At 38.7% G+C, this 21271-nt stretch overlaps 1 protein-coding gene across 2 annotated transcripts; it reads right to left on the bottom strand.

Moving 5' to 3' along the window:
* Positions 1–694: 694 nt before the first annotated feature.
* Positions 695–20966, bottom strand: CTCFL (CCCTC-binding factor like). 2 transcript variants are annotated; one of them, XM_075901144.2, is made up of 11 exons: positions 20700–20966; positions 19622–20192; positions 18076–18310; positions 15408–15578; positions 14880–15013; positions 12401–12521; positions 11457–11606; positions 9311–9471; positions 5360–5542; positions 3216–3339; positions 695–1646 (listed from the first exon to the last, which is right to left on the bottom strand). In XM_075901144.2, the coding sequence occupies exons 2-11, from the start codon at positions 20177–20179 to the stop codon at positions 1489–1491; spliced, it is 1995 nt and encodes a 664-aa protein (XP_075757259.2). In that variant the 5' UTR covers positions 20180–20192; positions 20700–20966; the 3' UTR covers positions 695–1488. The 2 variants fall into 2 exon arrangements, with proteins under 2 accessions (XP_075757259.2, XP_075757260.2); XM_075901145.2 differs by lacking the exon at positions 20700–20966 and having other exon boundaries at positions 19622–20305.
* Between the last annotated feature and the right edge of the window lie 305 nt (positions 20967–21271).

Below are 21271 nucleotides of genomic sequence, written 5' to 3'. Positions count from 1 at the left end.
AGCACTATTAAAAGGGTAATTAAAAACCTAAAGTGAACCAAATTCTGCATTTCTCCTCAGGCAAAATCCTTGCTGATCTTTTGATTGAACAAAGACAGCAGGATTTGTAATGTTCATAAAAACAATGCAAATATATAACATACTCCACGTCCAAAAATTAAATCTATGTTGAGTTTTTATTAAAATAAAAATTGTTCATTATGACTTGTCAGTTTTAAAAAGCATAAAAAAGCATGTTTTCACTGAAAATATAAGTATATATTTGATATTTTGAGCATACTTTCAAATATTATTTGTGAATGAAAGTAAAAATGAAAATTGCAAAAATTGATTGTGCTCACTGTAAACAACCACCACCACGAATGGTACTATTTCCAACTGTCATGAAGATTAAGAAATAAAACTGGTATAAAAGTGGTGATTCCTACAAATTGGTAAAAGGCTAGAATTACTCGAATTTCATTTCTTTTTACATATGTCCCATGAACACTGATAAAATACTTTTCATATTTTTTTAAACAGAAGTATACATTAGAGGTCTGAACCAAAAAGCTTTAAGTCTATCTTTCAAATGACCTTCATATGCTTTGGATCATGTCCTAAATATAAACCCTTTCTTAAAGTCATATGCAAGTAGTTACATGAAAGACAGCTATTCAAAAAGCAAATTTTAAGAAAATGAAAATTGCTACATTCAATCATAGGCCACCTGACACACTATACTATAGCACAAAGTGGTTTTAAAGGTCCATCAACCTAAAAACTAGAGGTCAGATACTCCTCCCATCCTGGTAAGAATCATTAGTGCTCTAACTGAAATCAATGGAGTTACTCTTGTGTAAAACTGGTGTTCAATGGGAGAAGAATCTGACCAGTTTTGAGGCTTGGTTGTTATATTTTAAAAGAAGCATCCTCCTTAAAATTAGGGGATTAAATGTATATATCTTGTAAAGTTAATAATCAATGTACTGACAGGGTATCCAAATGCATATCATGGTTCTCAGATTTCTATAAACTAAGCTAAAGCAGTACAGATTTGTTAAGATCATTAGTGTTCCTAGAAAAGACCTAGCTGCATTCCTTGCAGGAAAATAATGTTGCCTTTCACAACATGCTCACCATGAGGTAAATGCAAATAAGCAGAAGATCACATGGATCTGGATGTGACAGAAGCACATGGCTGCTGAAGAATACATTTGCTTGAAAACTGTATATAATTCTGTAACTAAATCTGGAAGAAAAATGCAAAGTAAATTGAATAAATTCAACCTACATTTTCCATGACCTAGTTTTAAAATGTGTTTTTCCTTTAATACCAATGTGAACATGTCAGAACATGTGGCTTCCGTGTAACTTCAGTTAACAACTTTTTAGCAACTTTTACAGAAACCGATACCTACTTCCCATAACGTGCTTCCAGACTTTGCACTAGTATACACACTGACATTCTGTACACATTAACAATGGAAATCAGAACTTGTGTATGTATTATTTGTCCATCATGTTGAGGATCATTTCACAAGTCATTTCTGTTTTCTGCTCCCTCGGAGTACTTGTTTCTATTCCATATTCGACAGGAACAATCTCACTGGCACAGCATTCAGTGTTCACAACGGAAACATCTTGGAATGATCCCAGGTCAACAGCTTTGCAGAAAAATTAAATATCGTAATTGTCAACTAGAGAATTAAATACTAAAAGTAGAAGGGGAAAACATTTTCAGTTTCTATAATGAACTACTATATATTTTTTTATTTTAAAGCCGCCAATTTTGGAGGACGACACCTTGTTACCATGGGGATTTTCTCCTCAGCTTTGGTGGATCAATTTAGATGTAATATGCAATAATCAATGCTACTGAGTAGCACTAATGATTTACTACTCAGGAGAGACCTAAATGTTAACTGAAGACTTACATACTTTTCAAAGCCAAGGTGGAATGATGAAGAGGGAATTCCTTTAAAATTTTTAAATTAATTTTCAACAGCAGCAGAGCATGTTATTCATCAGCCAGAAAGACACCACAAAGCAAGAGTCAAAAGTTCTTGTGATACTATGATCTTTTAAGTCAGCGTTGAAAAAAATAATTTGGATCCAGTTCTTAAGTGTGTAATATCTGTGACAGTCATGCTTGCAGAATGAGAAGTCGTTGTATTCTGTTCCCCCAGTGCTTGTAGAGATGTTATTTAAATTCCAGCAAAATGAATTTCTCACCTCAAGAGCTGAAGATATACAAAATAGTCTCACAGTCTGCATGTAGCAGACAACAGCAGCAGAGTCTACACAAGATAATTATTGCAAATACAAAAACACAAGCAAAGCTAGATCTGCAGCTACACTGCCATTTCTCTTAAAATTTTCAGCCACAACCACTGTACTGGGGGAAGGTGTGTGTGTGTGTGGGAAATCAGTATAGCCCACCTGCCAGCATAGTGAATTGTTGTCTACACATGCTTAAAAAGGGGTTGAATTGGACAAGCTTCCAATGGATCAATGAGCTAGTACCTTTTTGTAGTGGCTACCATACTGTAGTTCAGAATAAGTTAACTTTAAAAAAAATTATTATATGGCCCTGATGACTGCAAGCAAAACCTTCACAATGTGAACAAGTACAAACCCATGTAGCGTGATACACTACTTCACCAGAGGTGCTTGAGCAGCTGGCAGGTGTTCTACTTAAAATAGAACATTTTTACTATTTTTCTGATGATCAAACACAAGAAAAAAAGGGGAATGATCTTATTATGAAGACATGCTCAGTTTACTCTAAGTAGCATTCTAATTCGGCATCACAAATGGGAGAAGCTTGGTTTATGGTACTCAGGATTTTTTAATGTGATCCCTACTGCCTGCTGACTCCCACAGACCCCCACAAGAGACCTCACTGCAGCCTATAAGGTGATGATGCATTCACCCTGCTTGATTAAAGAACAGTGCTTTATTTGTGCCTATTACTGGTCAGGGAGCCTGGTGGGAGGAAACTTGCATTAGTGAGAAATGGTGTCTCCAGAACAAATAATTTAGCAAATGACTACACTCAGATGACTGATATTTCTGATACACACAAAAAGGTGTCTGAAACATTCTTCTTCTATTAGCACTAAAATTAACTTCACTGTGAAATATTAGTTAAAACACAGGAGGAGATTCTCTGCTTTAGAGTATCTGGTTGATACCAATTTACTTGAATAAATTTTAACTTATTAGCTGATTACCTTCTTGCTTAACATCCTGTTTTAAGCTGTTCCATCTTTTCTTTTTGCCCTTACTTCCTTTGTGGCGTGTAACAACTTTTGCCCTCGCCAATCCACAGTTTTCAGCATGCTTATGCATATTATTCTGTTAGAATAATTAACCAGAGACAAACAAATGTAGTATTAATGCAATTATGCATTTTACCAGAGACAAACATTTCAAGTTTCTGATATATAGATTTTGGAAAACTAGAAAAAAATGTTAATGAATCTCAATGACTTTTGCTGCTTATCAAACTTCTGAAGACTGTTTCAATAATTTTTTTAAAAATTCTGCTTTAAAGAAACATAATCAAACTGGGATTCTTAAAATCAGACCTACCATCTATGTTTAGTTCATAAGTGAATAACATGGTTTATAAAATATCAATTTTGGAAAAAAGGTTGGACCGGCTTTTGAAGCTGCTATAATCATGAGTCCCAGAATAGTAACAATTTTTGTTGCTAATACAGTATTCTGTGTGCTTAGGGAGCTGGTGAGATGCAAGTTCTGCTGATAGCACAAGGTTGTAGAGAACATGATTATTATTCTTAGTCACTTTGCTGAACTATTCTTTGTATTTTCTACTTTAGATATTTTCTCAGTTTTTTCTATTTGTCTTTTGGTACCTATCCAGGATACTTTCCAGACATTAACATTTGTTTCCTCTTATTTTCTTATCACTAGAATGTTTGCCCTTTCAATCTTCTTAATTCCCAAATGGCATTTACCAATAATTCCTGAAGCAAACACGGGACAAATTATCAGACATATTAATCCTTTGATTTGAGATCTGGGAAAAGCCTATTGCTGGCTCTGCATCAAGGAGCTGGCAAGAGATTCAGTTCAGCCAGTAAACTGTTTCTTTATAACAATGTGATATCATAGAATCATAGAACACTAGGACTGGAAGGGACCTCGAGAGGTCATCGAGTCCAGTCCCCTGCCCCCATGGCCAGACCAAATATTATCTAGACCATCCCTGATAGACATTTATCTAACCTACTCTTAAATATCTCCAGAGATGGGGATTCCACAACCTCCCTGGGCAATTTATTCCAGTGTTTGACTACCCTGACAGTTAGGAACTTTTTCCTAATGTCCAACCTAAATCTCCCTTGCTGCAGTTTAAGCCCATTGCTTCTTGTTCTATCCCCAGAGGTCAAGATGAACTGGTTTTCTCCCTCCTCATGACACCCTTTTAGGTGCCTGAAAACGGCTATCATGTCCCCCCCCCCCCCCGTCTTCTCTTTTCTAAACTAAACAAACCCAATTCTTTCAGCCTTCCTTCACAGGTCATGTTCTCTAGCCCTGTAATCATTCTTGCTGCTCTTCTCTGGACCCTCTCTAATTTCTCCACATCTTTCTTGAAATGCGGTACCCAGAACTAGACACAATACTCCAACTGAGGCCTAACCAGTGCAGAGTAGAGCAGAAGAATGACTTCTCATGTTTTGCTCACAACACACCTGTTAATGCATCCCAGAATCATGTTTGCTTTTTTTGCAACAGCATCACTGCTGACTCATACTCAGCTTGTGGTCCACTATAACCCCTAGATCCCTTTCTGCCGTACTCATTCCTAGACAGTCGCTTATCATCCTGTATGTGGAGCACTTTGCATTTGTCTTTATTAAACTTCATCCTGTTTACCTCAGACCATTTCTCCAATTTGTCCAAATCATTTTGAATTATGACCCTTTCCTCCAGAGCAGTCGCAACCCCTCCCAGCTTGGTATCATCTGCAAACTTAATAAGTGTACTTTCTATGCCAATATCTAAATCGTTGATGAAGATATTGAACACAGCTGGTCCCAAAACAGACCCCTGCAGAACCCCTCGTTATACCTTTCCAGCAGGATTGTGAACCATTAATAACTACTCTCTGAGTACGGTTATTCAGCCAGTTATGCACCCACCTTATAGCAGCCCCATCTAAGTTGTATTTGCCTAGTTTATTGGAAAGAATATCATGCGAGACTGTATCAAATGCCGTACTAAAGTCTAGGTATACCACATCCACCGCTTCTCTGTTATCCACAAGACTCGTTATCCTACCAAAGAATGTATGTAGCACTTAACTGAAGATATCACCACTGAGGTTCCTCAAAATATAGTATCTTACCCAGCGTGAATAGCCCTTGCCACACTTAGGGCATTCATAAACTGTTGGTTTAAAATTGGAATCATGGTGTTTCCTAAAATGAACAGTTAGAAGCTGCTTCTGCCGGAAGCATTTGCTGCAAGATACACAAGTGAAGGGTTTCTCACCAGTATGTGTACGCTTATGCACAATCAAGTGTCGTTCCTGAAATGAAGAAAACAATTTTTAAAACAACTATATTTTTGTGCGAATCAATAAAACTAGAGTTCAAGAATGCTGCATAGTTTCCTTAATTTTCTCACAGAGCACAACTACTGAAGAACATGTAGGGTAAAATCTTACTTCTACTGAAGTCAATGACAAAACTTCCACTGACTTGAATGGACCTGAATTTTAGCCCATGTTTAATATCACTTAGAGAATAGTGATCCCTGAAAAAGACATTAGGGATGAGGTTTAGTTTGTATTTTCACTTTACCAGAACATTAAAAAAAGAGTATGTCAATTACTTTATAGTACAGTGATTGAAAGAATGGTTGAAACAAAATTTTTCACAAAAAATGAGAGAACAAGTTAAAACTTAAAAAAAAAATCAAAACAGTTATTTCAAAGAATTGGTGGGTTTTTAAGACTTTGTCTTCTATTGTCCATTGGAAAGTCATGTCTACTGATATGGATCCTTGTATGCACCTGGAGAAGCACTGAAGGAAATAGTTCTCAATAAAGGAACAGTCTATGCTAGCACATGAGGGCCTATTTAATTAACACTGAGAATGATAAATAACAGTATCGGACAGGGTAGAAGATGCTGCCTATAGAGAAAGCACACCTGCACACTGCAGCTTTGAAAAACAGTAGCAACCTCAGATGTGTAAAGAATCCTCTTCAAGATCTAGCTTGCCTCCTGCTCTCTTTTCTCAAGACTATACAAGTGGACAGCTGACTACTTAAGAGAATGCCTGTGCCCTCCTTTCCCTTGACAAACGGTGTGTTCAGAGGGCAAAGTTTTTTAATTAATCAGAAATTGTTTAAAATTAGTAAACTGGCAGTGATAAACAACACAAGTGAAAACCATTTTACTGAGCTTTCAGTGTTTTACATTTTGTTACCCAGTTTATGGGAGCAATGGCAAGGTAAAACAATACATGTTTTAACAGACTTAAAAGTCCAGCTTTAAAAAGTATATATAACCAGCCTAAAATGTTAAATATCACTTTCTACTACCAAGAATGCTTGTTTAAGAATCCATGCCTATTATCCATATTTAGTTATCTTCTCTCTATATTTTAGTGTATTTTCCTCAAATCTTTATAAAAATCAAAAAAGGCAAAATTTTAAATTTTCTAACTTTTCCAACAACAGTCCTAAAAACACTTGGAACAGGAGTATCAATGAAAGACTCGCATGTGTTCTATATGAGAGGTTTTTTAGATAAACATGTTTATCCTTTTGGCACGTGAAGATTTTAACCGTGCTAATGTATAGTACAGGGGTGGGCAAAAAATAGCCTGTGGGCCGAATCCAGCCTGTCAAACCACCAGATCCAGCCCACAGCCTAGCGGGAGCCTCAGCTATGCTCCCTGGCTATCCTGCCGCTGCACGCTGCTCAGCGAAGCCCCTGTGATGGCTGTGTGTTATGCTGCAAGCCTAGAGAGAGAGGAGAAAGGGTTCATGCGCTGCCCCTGCCACCAACACAATCTCGCAGGTCCCTTTGGTCAGGTCAGAAACCAGGAGCCTGGCTGAGGAACCTGCTAGGCTGCAGCCACCCAGCTAAGTATCTCCCGGCAAGAGCCTGCCTCTTGAACCACAGCCTCTTCCTCCCCCCAACCTTCTGCTCCCCATCCTGCACCACTATACCACATAATTCAAATTCTCTGCACCCCCATTCGTGAACCCATTCTGCTTCACAGACCCTGCATCCAATCCCCTGCCCCGTCACAATCCAAATCCCTGCACACCTGTCCCAGTCACAACAACCCTCTCCCAGACACTGCACCCCCTCCAGGTCAGAATCCTCTCCTGTACGCATATTCCCTCCTGGATGCTGCACCCTCGTCCCCTGCCCCAGGTCACAATGACCTCCTTCACCCAAACTCCCTCTTAGATCCCACACTCCCTCCTGCACCCCAATCCCTTATCCCAAACTACCTTCTGCATTTAACTTCCATCTGAGACCCCCTATGTCCTCCATTAATATAATGGAAGTGTATGGCCCTTGACCACTTACCAAATTCTTGAAGTGGCTCCCAATAAAAATTATTGTCCACCCCTCTTATAGTACATACAATGTTAATACAAAGATAATAACTGGGTTAATAAACTGTCATGAACAAACAAATGTTCTATAGAGCGTGACCAAATAGTTCAATCTTTTTAAATACATCCCAAGAGGATGAAAATTCATCATGGATGGACTGAACATAATTCTCTAATCAGAGTATTCAGCAATAAAAGTTTGTCTTTCGGTTGAAATATAATGTAAAATGATTTATCTAGTGTATGTAACTCTTTAGCCACAACATCCAGGATTGAAACAGACTACAAGGTTATACATTAGGATAAATATGCTTCCGTATATTATTGATACAGCAAAAAACTTAAGAAACATATAGTATGATTTAATTCTTGCTTTTTAAGATATATAAAAATTCCTTCTAGAATAGGTATGAGACAGAAAAATGTAGAAACACATTCAGGTGGCAACAGATCGATTAAGAAATTTATTTCAATCAAGGCCAGATAAATAGGACCAAGCTTTTTGAGAGTATGAACAAAACTGTGTAATGAAGTTTCTAAAGAGTTGTCTCTATTAAACATGTAAATACTGAACCTAAATTAGGCAAGACATAGAGAATCCTATGTCAAATTACTTCCAATGAAAGGTAACATACTCTGGGAATCTAGTCTTTCTTTACATTTTATATTGCATGCTTTCCAAACTACTTTTATAGAATATTGTTATTTGTATTATATAAATGCCGGTTCAGACTGAAAAACACTATTCTGTGCCTGTTGAATAAGGAACTTCCACCGACTACTAGACTAGTCGATAGGCACTTCTGCATTCCTCCTTTAAAATGTACAAGAGCCCCAGCTGGCAACTCCCCAGCTGACCCCGGGCTCAGCACAGCATTCCCTGCAACCCTGGATCAGCTGAGGACTCCCCAGCTAACCCCAGACTCTGAGTGCTTTGAAAGGCTGCGCTGGAGCCTGGGATCAGCTGGGGAATCCCCAGCTGATCCTAGGCTCCGCTCAGCATTTCAAAGCGGCAGTGCTGCACGGAGCCCAGGATCAGCTGGGGACTCCCCAGCTGACTCCGGGTTCCACGGAACTGCCAGAGGGAGCACAAGGTCATCTAGGGAGTCCCCAGCTGACCATGGGCTCCATGTAGCGTTGCCACTTTGAAATGCCGCAGTGGCATTTCAAAGGCGCAGCGCCGCACAGAGCCTGGGATCAGCTGTGCAGTGCTACCCCTTTGAAATGCCACCCTGGCTTTCAAAGGGGCAGCACTGCATAGAGCCCAGGTACAGGCTCTGTGCGGTGCTGCCACTTTGAAGTACCCTCTCTTCCTCCACTTCTTTGCTGCCTCTATTTGATAGAGGCAGAAAGGGAGTGGGGGAAGAGATCGACTAGTCCTTAACATCCTTAATATTGAAAACGACAAATAAGATGCAAATACCATATTATGTTCTCATCACAATGTTTCCAGTGAACATAACTGCTTTTACTTTCTACTTTTGAACAGATCATGTATGACTATTTTTTCATGAGCAAATTAAAGATTATTTATTTATTATTATTATTTATTTATTCATCAACCAGTTATCTTCCAAGTAAATATAATTACAGTATTTTAGGTAGATTGTGGTAACTAACAAATAACTTTATGATCAAAGAAAATATATTCCCAAAGCAAAGCTTACCCCACAGAAATGTAAACTGAACAGTCATACTCCAATTAAATTTAAATACCTGCTTGCATGCATAACTGCATCGATCACATCTGAATCGCTTTTCATTTCTATGGGTTTTCTTGTGCTGAATAAGAGCATAGCGCTCATGGAAAACAGCTTCACAATAACTGCACTTCATTGCCACAGCCAGGTAGGAATGCAGGTTTCGTAAGTGGACGCCTAAAACAGTTTTACAGATCATTACACTCAAAAACTGTGGTCATGAAAATGGATTTTTGGATGTCCATTGTTTCAGATAAAAGGCTATTCTGAACATTGCCCTAAATGAGTATATGTTGGGGTGGGCATGAAAGCAAGCAGACAAGACAAGACACCTTCTAAGCCTACTACAAACAATCTATGGGGAAGTGGCACAAAGGACCAGATTTTTAAAAGGTGTTTAGGCATGTAGTGGGACGCAAAAGCACCTAAGCAATTTAGGCACCTACCTCCCATTGAAATCATTCTGTATCTTTAAGCCCCTAATTTCTTTGACAATCTGGCCCAAAATTATATTTATTGTAATGTGGTACCTGTATTATATGTGGACTTTTTGACAGTTAATAGGTGCTTATTGGGTGATAATCTTTGAACAGAGACAAATTGCATAAAGTAAACACCCTATTGTATTCCTATTTTGAGTAAATATTTATTTCAATTTGAATTAGGTGTGTAATGGGTTTTCCAAATGTGCCTAGGTGTCTACATTTAGGACCTAAACACCTTTACAAATCTGGTGCAACAACTCACCTCATTCAAGCAAAAGATCACTGTAGTAAACCATCATTTAATCAAGCCACACCTGTATATATAATACTTGTGATGAATGCCTGCGACTTTCTACAAGAAGCTGAATAAATATTCACTACTGACCACAAGTGAAGCTTTTGGATGATCAACACTTTTGAAAATCAGGCTGGCACTTAAGTATCCATTTAAGACCCTAACTTTAGGTTCCTAGTTTGAAAATCTTGGTCTTTCTGTATGAATTTGGTTGGAACCTGTCAGTTATATTGACTCAGTTATACAAAGAGGTTGTATTTCTAATATGGTGGGTTGTTAATGAAAATCTGATTTCTAAGAGATATTTATATGACTAAAACATAATTTACAAATGAACTATATGGATTTAGACAATTTTATTAACATGTGAATGAAGTATTGTTTCTTCGTTAAGATATTCTCTTGGAAATTAATGTGGGTTTGCATTTCCAATATAGTGGTTTGCATAACTGAAAATTTAATCTTATAATATTTATGATAATTTATGATATTTTAAGCATAAAATTGCACAAAGACCAGTACTATTATAATATTATTTGCAGGTGAGAAAAAAATCCATGAATTGTATAAACATTTTGGTGTCTACATCAGAATATAGTGGATAGCTTTCTGCTTGATGGGAACAGACCCAAAGAGTTAAAGGTTATTTCTATTTATTGTATACCAACATATTCCATGTCTCACAAATCTTACAAAACCTGAAAATAGGTCTGCTACAACCACTTAATTGAATTTAGAAGTTATATACAAGAAATATTGTCTGCTAAACATAGATAAAAGCAAGATGAAAACATGCACTTTATGAACTGATTATTAATGCAATTTGAAGTCCTGTTAGTGAAATGCTCCACAATTCACAAGATTAAAAAAAAACCATTCAAGGACAAATAAAAATGTAAATGCTGATATTTTAGATGCAAGGATTTGAGTGTATTAAAGCATTCAGTATATTCCCAGCTCCTCTAATTTCTGGTTTGATACCACTTTCATTTCATGCTGGAGCTGAAACAGTCCCATCAGATCTGCTCCTTCTGCCACACTGAGTTTCCACTCGATGCAGAAAAGAATTTGTGGCCTAGATTTTTTATTATAGCTGTCACTCTGGAAAATGGATTCTCTTAATGCCACTAATAGTAAAATCTTGGAAATATTAATCCTTTATCTGGACTGGAGCATTGTAACTGTACCAATCTACCCATCTATAGCAACCACAAGATGGCACCACATCCCCACAGCAGAAGAAATTACTAAATATTTTTCCCTAGGAATACTTCAATGATAAAAATAAGTCAAAGAATATTTTATAGACTTATGAACAATAAGAAAATATATCACATTTCCTATTGTATTTGCATTCTATTTTTTCTTAAGACCAAACTTACCCAAATCACTTTTTCTTGCAATAAATGCATTACAATGTGGACACTGGTATCTGGGCACATTTTCACTATGCTTTTGTAATATATGGATTTTCATTGTACCACTTTGTGTAAATCTGGCCTGACAAACATAACATTCATAGGGTTTTTCTCCTACGAAAAAAGCATAAGTTAGATATTAATATATGCTCAGAAGCTCTACATATGCTGTGTTTAATTCATTAAAATGCACAATTGCTAACTGATGATTTAGATTGGTCCTGCTTTGGGCAGAAGGCTGAACTCGATGATGTCTTGAGGTCTCTCCTAGCCTTATAATTCTAACACTAAATTGGGTTAAATTCTGTTCGTGTGCAGACTTTGTAATGTAGGTCTCTTCACATGGGGAATTCCATGAGCACATAGGACAGCACAGTAGGACTAAATTACTTTTGTTATTTTGCCATAAATATTAGAATAGTGCCAATTATAATTACAGGACTTGCAATTATTCATTTGTCAAAATAATTTACACAAGAGAATTGTATTTTTTGGAAACATATGTGTCACAGTCAGGATCATATTTTGGGACAGTGATTTCTTTTTAAAATTCTCCCATTCGATACATGCCATGTAAATTTAATTAGGCATGACACAAAACTGAAAAGTAGAGCAAACACGTGAGGACACTGAACATTTTCTTTCATATAAGTAAATGTCAATTTAAACAAAATGAACACAATTTTAAAAAGTACCATAATCTGATAGGCCAAATTTTCAAAAGTGTTTTTTATTAAAAAAGACCAAATAATTTTACAGAAACATTTTTCCATGTTTGTTTTTGTGCACACACAAAACAAAAGTGAAAAACTGTCTATGTAAAACTGAAGAAGCAATTTCAGAGGCTGAACAGAGGCCAGTTTTAAAAATAAGGTCCTATACATAATTAACCATTACTTTAGTCTTACCTGAATGGGTAACCATGTGTCTTTTCAGTTTATAAGTATCTTTGCTAGCATAACTACAGAGACAACAGTTATAAGGACGCTCTCCTGTATGCGAACGAATGTGACGCTTCAATTTGCTTGCCTAGTGTAAAAGTTAAAAATGTATTTCAACACCACCCATATTAAAGGAACACTGTCAACTTACAATCTAACCCATTTTACAGAAACTGTGTACCAATTTCAAGTTCTACATCAGTTATTAAAACACTCTTCAATTGTACTTTAAAAATGAGTAGTCCTGTGGTCTACACTAAAGAGGAAAATCGACTTAAGATACCTAACTCAAGCTACATTGATTACACAGTAGCTAAGTTGACATTTCTTAAATCGTGTTTTCCGACCATCCACACAGTGGGAGGTTGACAGCCTTCCCTTACTCCTTGCGAGGAGCAGGACTACCAGTGCTAATGGGAGTGCTCGCAGTTCAAACTGACAGGTCTTTCACTAGACCCGTTAATTCAAATGCCAAATTCTGGAGGGCTGATCTTCACCGTAGTGTAGACAAGTCCTTAGAAAGTAATAAAGGTATAGTATCATGAGCATTCATTGGTAAAGCCCACTTAATCAGATGATATTAGTGTCAGTTTAGTTAGTTAGTCTCTAAGGTACCCAGGACTACTTTTTGTTTTTAAAGTTAAAGACTAACAAAGCTATCCCCCTGAGACTTCAATTTTACTGGATTTGCAATCACAATTTGTAGGGGTATTTTTAACATTACCACACAAAACCTGCACAAACAAAAGGGGAACCTGACTCTATAGAGGGAACAGTGAAACTGGCCCCGGGCACACCTCTATAAAATGTTCAAAGGTGGGATTCTCAAAATAGCTTAATGAGGGCATCTATCCCCATTAGGTAGCTGTGAAAACACCAGCCAAAGAAAAAACTGAAAATATAGAGAAAAAATGGAAAAGCCAATACTAAAAAGTTTCTGATTGCCATATTAGCCTCAATCTGGCAAAGATTTATACACATGCTTATTTAACACATTCATAGCCCCATTCAAGGTCACTACTCAAGTAAAAATCACAGGTGTGCTTAAGTCTGTGCTGCATCTAAGTCTTACTGCACAATAGTAAGTATGCAATACACAGCACAAACTAAGGACTTCTTCAGGACTCACTCAAGCAAAACTCTCAGCTACTTCAATATGAAGTCTCAGTAGCAAAAAGTGACTAAGACTCTTACTTAAAAAAATAATAGAATACATCTAAATTGATTTTTAAAAATATAAAATACTATTCAAAATCTACTAACACAACATAATGTGCACACAAATAAATGTAAGTGCATGACTGAATACTTATTATTCCATGTGAACCTTGGACATTTTCCAGTTTTTTTTTCAGTTTTTATTATATCTGACCCAGAACTGCAATGTAAATGTCAATTCCGTAAACACAAAGCAAGTGGTTAATTTTACTCATTAGCAGTCCCTGCTACTATTAACATGCCTAGTCATAGGCATAAAGTTTAAAAAGTGCCTGTTTCCAGGACCAGGATCACTGTAAACTAATCATGCAGCAGCCATTTTACTGTTGGATAATAACTAGAAAAATATTAAAAACAAAATGGATGTTTGATAACCACAGTAAATATTAATTTAGTAAGTGTACAAGTTCACACAGAAGAATGAGTACACAAGCTAAGAAGGTGAGGATTTTGAATCAATGTCTTCTTTACTTTTTAAAAGGCTTCATCATAAATAATGAAATTCATCCTTTACTTCTGAAAATGTTAATTGGGCTCTATGAAGGTACCTGGAGGTGGAGGGATGGAATTCACTCCCCCAACGTTTGGCTTGGATCTTGGAGCTGCAAACGCAGCCCTTTGTGCTCATTACCTTCAGAGCCATTACATGAGTTTATGGAAAAACTTAAAAACAAAAACAAAAACGACTAGCACCTTAAAGACTAACAAAACATGTAGATGGTATCATGAACTTTCCTGGGCAAAAAAGCTACTCCTCTGAAGCTTTTGAACAAGTTTATGGGACACTGAATCAGGAGATCCAAAATCTCCTTCTGCTTACACATGCCCTATGGGATCAATGTAGAGCCCTCTGTGGCATGTAGGGACTTAAGCAGCTACCAGCATGGCCACTCCTCTTCTGTGGAAGGAAGTAATGGGGTATAAATAGGGTGGAAACAGCAATACAGAAGACCTTTGCATGAAAGACAATTTCACCAAAACAACAGTGTCAATACTGTAGCTTAACTTATGCAGCTACATATATAATTTACTGATCTGTCTCTCTGCCACAAGTTCAATAAAGCCAATATGAAGGTGTGCCATTAGGTCTCAATACTTTAAGCACTTGTGCTCAGAATTTTTATGTATTTGTGTAAAAACCTACTGAATTCACAGACAATCAGGCTTTTGTATTTGAAAACATAAGCTCTTTTACCCCCCTCAATAGCTTTAGTAGTTCTGCACTTACTTCTACACTAGAATATTTACACACTGAGCACTTAAAGGGTTTTTCTAGAGTGTGCTTATATCTCCTGTGTCGTGCAAGCTCACCACTGGTCACAAATGCCATCTCACAGTCACTGCACTTATATGGTCTTGTCCCTGTAAGAACAAATTTTTAGAATATTTTTTAAAAAGTGTATCTGTGTAATTTCTCAGCAGTAAGTCAGCATTTACACAAATGAAAATAATTTGAATATCAAAAAATGATATGAAAAGTTTTAACAATATTTATGGATTTAAAGTATTTGCATTATAAATGCAAAGTTTATGTATTACATACCTATTTTATATTTTAATTCATTTTACCTTGAGGATGGTTCTCTTGAATATTTTTATATATTACACACACACTCTCTAAAGACATGTCGTGTCACTGTTCTACATTATGGGGGTTTTCAGTGCAGACTGATGGCAGAAGACAAGAACATTTCAAAACCAGTTACATCTGGTAGACACCAAGAAAAAGGAGCATGTTTTTACACACTAAGTGTACCTGTATGTGTATTCACGTGATTACGCAGGAGTGTAACTGTACGGAAAGCCTTAAGACAGAGGTGACACAAATGGGGTTTTTCATCAGAATGGGTTTTCATGTGACGATTAAGACTTGACATTCTAAGAGAGGTGAATGCACACAGATCACAATGGATGGTCACCTTTTCCCCTATGAGAATAAAGACATATTTAGGTCATATGAGCTACAAAACAATTACTTGACTTCAAGAATAGTCCCAATTTCCTAACTAAGCCTACTAAATTAAGTAATAATACCTTGTACTTCTAGAGTGTCTTAAGAGTACCTCAAAGTGCTTTACAAAAATTAAGACTGTCAGAAAGGTATTATTATACCCATTATAAAAAGAGTTTAGTGATTCATCTAAAACCATACACTCAGTTATGGTGCAGTTGGGAACAAAATCCAAGAGGCACGACTCTTAGTTGAACTCACACCAATGGATAATCCTTCCTCCCTTGACAGTGTCTTTAACATTTAGCTCATCTAGATGCTTATATCCTGTGGAGTTCGCCTCTAATGTTAGCTTCATTAACTAGTGAGACAACCTCTTACACTTACATAAAAGCCTAAAAATGGCAGATTAATTATGAAATTCTCCACATAATCAGAGGCTTGAAAATACTAAGTACAGTATAGACAAAAGCTATTATAGTTTAAAGCCTCTTAAACTATTGCTTCAACTTCAAGAATGCAAATGCTGCAGAATGTTGGTTCCTAAATGGTCAAAGAGAATTATACTCCAGGATGATTATGTAACACCTGCAAACTCACACAATAGAAATAATGAATTTCTTTAGAAAATAAATTGAGGAAATGTGGAACATTTTCCGCTTTCAAGCAGATTCAGAGTTGCCAAATGACAATATATGAACAGCTTTCCTGGAATCATTGTCTCAGGTGTGGGTAGAGTTGACCTACAATGATCATTCATGTTGCAGCCAAATATTCCTACAGCATTCATGTGCTTATATCAGAACATGTAGCTAGTACTTATTGCAATGAATAACAAACAAAAGTACTTTATCATTATTTTACTCATCAGTTCATAGCCACAAAAAAAACTGCTTTGTGAAATCACACATAGGCTCCTCCCAAACCTCCTGCAAACCTTGTAAGTTTGGCCACAAAGAGACATTGCCTCGCATAGCTAGTAAGAACAATCATATCAGGGCTCCACCTTATTTCAGTACATCAGCCAGAGTAGGAACTTTGCTTCTAAGACCATTTTGTCTGTCTGCCTGCCCCAAACTCCTGCACCCTATATTGCTTGTGCTGATACTGTTTTCCCCTGTATACTAGGGATGTGAAAGTGTAATCATAGACATGTTAATGTGCAGTTACACGCAGCCCCCTTAAAAGCCAGATCCCCGCATGCACCAGCTCTCATGGAGCGGCCTGCCCTCCCCCCATGCTGTATCAGAGGCAGCAGCACGGCGGGGGTAGGGGGGAGTGGGAGCCAGTACGCAGCTACACGATTACATAATCAAACACATTTTAACATTCCTACTGCAAACCTCCCTTTCTTTCTGTTAAGGACTGAGCCATGGTGGCAGGGGTACATGAAGTCTGCCACTATTACAGACTGCTTTCCTACCTGGCAAACTCCTACGGCTCACCAGACAGAAGGTCTACTCTAGCAAACCTTACCAGGTCTGTTGAACTTGGAACTCCCATTATTACACCCTGAAAGCTGAAAGTGAAGACAAGGATGAGAGCAGACTGGAGGAACAGAAGCAGCTAGTATAAGGGGCTGGTACCATAGAAGGGGAACTAGCAGGACACTCGTTAACAGAGAAGCCAGGTTCAATAGGGGAATCAAGAAGGGAGACTCAAAGAATGGGAGTTCTCTATGAAGAGCCAGAGCTCCATCAGCCTCCATAGCAAAACAAAAGCAAATTTAAAAAGTCCCAGATGTATTATAATGAACAATACCTTTCTGTACTTTCCTTCACCATGAGTTACCTTATTTTGGGCTTATACTTTGTAAAGCACTGAGTGCAATCACAAATTGAGTTTTTTCTCACCTTTTGAGTTTGCGGTGTTATAGGAGACTGAAAAAGTAATAAGCTTAGGATTTCAGAATATAATTACTTTAGATATTAAGATTACCAACAAGGCTCTAAAGAGTACAAACCTGAGAGTGATTTTACAACACTTCATGTTTACTTATGAAGTATTTACACTCAACATTAAGTGAAAAACTCAATGGAATCTTAGCTATGGAGCCAGGTTTCATATACTCCCAAATTACTCAAACTGAGAATGACTGAGGAAGTAATCTTGAGAATCTCTCTTGAAACTTTACAGTGTCATCACATGGATAAAAAAATTCTCATCAGGTAAGATCAGAAGGAGTTATTCATTCTTCCACATTTCAGTAATAGGTCTAACCTTAACTTAATCTAACCATAGTGTGGAAATTTACTCCTAGGACTTCAATCTGTTTTCTATGCTACTATGTGCCACAAGATAAGAATGGGCGACAGGATGGATCACTCGATTACTTGTTCTGTTCTTTCCCTCTGGGCACTTGGCATTGCCACTGTCAGAAGACAGGATGGATTACATGGACCTTTGCTCTCACCCCTGCATGGCTGTTACATTCTAAACGTGAACTACAAATAATGCATAATCATCTTTTTACCTTTTTTCCTATGCTGTGTGTTTGTGTGAGCTTCTAGAGTGTCAGTTTTTTTTACAACTGATTGTTCTCCTTGCTCTTTGGGTTCATTGAGAGACACTGATATATCATCTTTGGCTGTACAGCTCAAGATCTCTGCATTCTCAGCAGTGAAAGTGTCCTCTTCTTTTCCCTCTTCATTTGGAAGCAGTTGCTGGACCTTACCTTCAACTGCATGTAGATCTTTAGTTCTATCAATCTAGTTTAAAAATAAAACAGGTTTACACTTCAGGAAGAATAAAATGGTCTCAACACAACCATGCTTGTGACAAAGCTGCAAAGGCTACCTGCACCAGCAAACATAATACAGTTTACCAATTTATTCTCATTTACAGCTAATTATTTGGTACATAATCTGCAGGGGTTGTATTTGGGGCTTGCAGAATCCATGAGGTTTGGCATATACTTCAAAGGTAACAGGCTTTGGGACATACAATTTTCAAGTGCTCAGCACCCACAATTACGGGCCTATTTTCAAAAGAGCCCATTTCGGCATCTAATTGAGTGGACAGACTTTCAAAATAAATCAGCAGCTCGATTGTTCTCAGTGGGAAATGCTGGATGTTGAACACTTCCGAAAAATTAACACTTTTATGTAAGGTTCCTAAATGGGAGCTTTTGAACCCTGAACAATTTTTAAAATTTTGCCCTGAAAATTTGCAGATTTAAAATTTTAGACCTTCTTTTTAAGACTAAACAATTAGATTATAAAGATTTATATTTTCAACTTATTTTGACAGAATTTTTCAGATTCTTGGGGACTAATTTTTAAAGTAAAAAAAAGGGAAAATGTAATTTATCATTTTTTAAAAGTTATATATGATTGATGCATTATATCTGTAAATGCTCTGTATTAATTCCATATTATGTAGCAGTTACTAAGATATTGTTACTTAATTTTAGTTAACTAAATAGGTTTTAGTATTCAGTGCAATCATTACTGTTCCCCTAAAACTACAAAATATCATGCATCATCTCCTGAACGGAATGCCTAGTATTTTAAGCCCAACATTCAAGTTTTGTACCAAAATTTTCAAAACCAAATATCTATAGCAATGCCAATGTTGCCATGAACTATTGAAGTAGATTGTGCTAAGTGAAAACTGATTTTGTTTGGCTTTAAAATTACAACTTTCACACCCAAAACAACAGTATTCTACTGATGCATGAATACTAGGAAAGGAAGCCTCCATCCAGTGTACTTATGGACATCTTAGTGAACTGAAATGCAAATGTAGAAAGGAAAAAAATATATTTAAAACATTATTTTAGTTTTGCTAAGCTGTTGGTAATGCATATAGGAAAGATTGCTTTTTAATAATATAGGCTGAGATTAAAAAAAATTGCTTAAGGGATTCATATTCTAAATTTCTTTGTTTAAAAAGTCACAGCCACAATTTTTTATTTTTCATTTGTATGTTTTTAAACTGGGTATTAGTTTTAAATCTGCCATTATGGCACTACAGAGCAAAGGCTACCATCTCCACATTTTCATTGATGGTATCTCTACCTTAATCAGTAGCATTCCTGGGGATTTATCCATTGATTTGTTTTCTTCATCTTTTGCCTGTACTTTTTCTTGCAAAACATTTATCTGCATCACCTCCATGTCATGAAATGTATAAACACCATCCTGCAAACTTATTGCCACACCTGTGGGTATATTCTGCTGAGCACCTACTCCCTGTTGCACTACCACCAAGGGCTGCAAGACACTTGCCCCTCGTTGTACTACCATGTGCAACCCACTTTGCTGCTGAATATTCAGCTGACTGACTGCCTGGAGATCTTCTTCCCCTTCCTTCAAACGCACAGTTTGCAGCATTATCAAATGCTTTTCACTCTGTATTAGAGAGGGGGACAATTCCAAGTTTCTTCCTCCTTCTAGGGCTTTGGCTGGAGGGGCTCCATTCAGGACTTCAACATCTGGGTCACAGATGCTGTTTCTTTCCTTCACCCAAGGTAGCCTGTCCCCGCCATCATCTTCTCTTGCTCTGTCCCAGATTCTTTCAGCACCTTTTATTTTAGTGAAGGGCTCAGGCAGGTGTGAGTCCTGAGCTGCCATCATTACACCAAGTAACCTGTCCCAAGAGACAGCAAAGAAAGCTACTAAGGTTCTTCCAAGCCCACACAAACTCCACAGGCTGCCATACCCAACCTCACTTCCGCTCTGTAATAATCCCCACTACCCGCACTCCTTTTGCTAAATCCCTGGTCCCCCCAAACCTACCTTCTCTATCCCCACACTGGGAAAATATTCCCCCTGGACCCCTCCAAACCTGTCCTTTCCCCACAGCACCCACCCCTCCAATGACCCCCATTACCAGCAATCCCCTCTTCACCACCACCATCGCACCCCCACGCACCCATCCCCACACCCTCCCCCCAGCACCCTCAAACACCCCCCAGCGGTGCTACTCCCACATACACCCTGGCATGAGCTACCCTCCAGGAAACCTACCTCCTGCCTTCCCCACAGCCCCCCCCCCCCCCACCCCCCCCGACCCACCCCCCCCCCCCGACACCCTGCCCCTACAAAGTCCCCAGCCCGTCGCGCGGGGAGCCCGGGCCTGCAGGGGGGCCCTCACCCTGCGGGTCCCAGCCCCGACCTGCAGGGGCGGCCCCGGCCCCGCGCTCCCCCCAGCGGCCGGCTTGGCGGGCCGGCAGAGCGCGGGAGCCGCTGGGCAGGAGCTGAGCGCGGCCGGCGCACGTGACCGCGGGGCCGGGCGCGAAGCGGGCTGTGAGGCCCGCGGGGGAGGGGCGACAAGCGCCACGCCCCCTTGCCTGGGGACAGGGACCCCCTGAGCCCCCGTGCAAAGGGGCGGGGGTCGCCCTGCTCCCTGGGCACCCCCACGCCTGCCCTCCCTGCAGGAGGACAGGGAACCCCTCCACACCAAGAGCACAGGAAGCCCCTCACCCCCTGAGCTCCTCCCTCCCCTGAGCTAGGGGTTTGGGGACCACTTTCCCTTTCCCTTCCCCACTGCCGGGAAATAAGGGATCTCGTCTGCCCCGAGCTCCCTGCTCCCTCCCCCAGCAACAGCGACTGAGGCTGACGCTCCCTTTCCCAAGGAGGGAACCCGGCTCCATGCACTTCATTTCCATCCCTGCTATCACGGGGGTCAAAGTGGCAGAGGTCCTGCTAGCCCCACAGGCCCCCTAG

Source organism: Pelodiscus sinensis, chromosome 17 (genome assembly GCF_052426305.1).
Source record: "Pelodiscus sinensis isolate ZL-2025 chromosome 17, ASM5242630v1, whole genome shotgun sequence".
In the NCBI taxonomy this organism is placed as follows: domain Eukaryota; kingdom Metazoa; phylum Chordata; order Testudines; family Trionychidae; genus Pelodiscus; species Pelodiscus sinensis.
The sequence above is the reverse complement of the archived record's forward strand: the minus strand, read 5'-3'. Positions and strand labels throughout refer to the sequence as shown.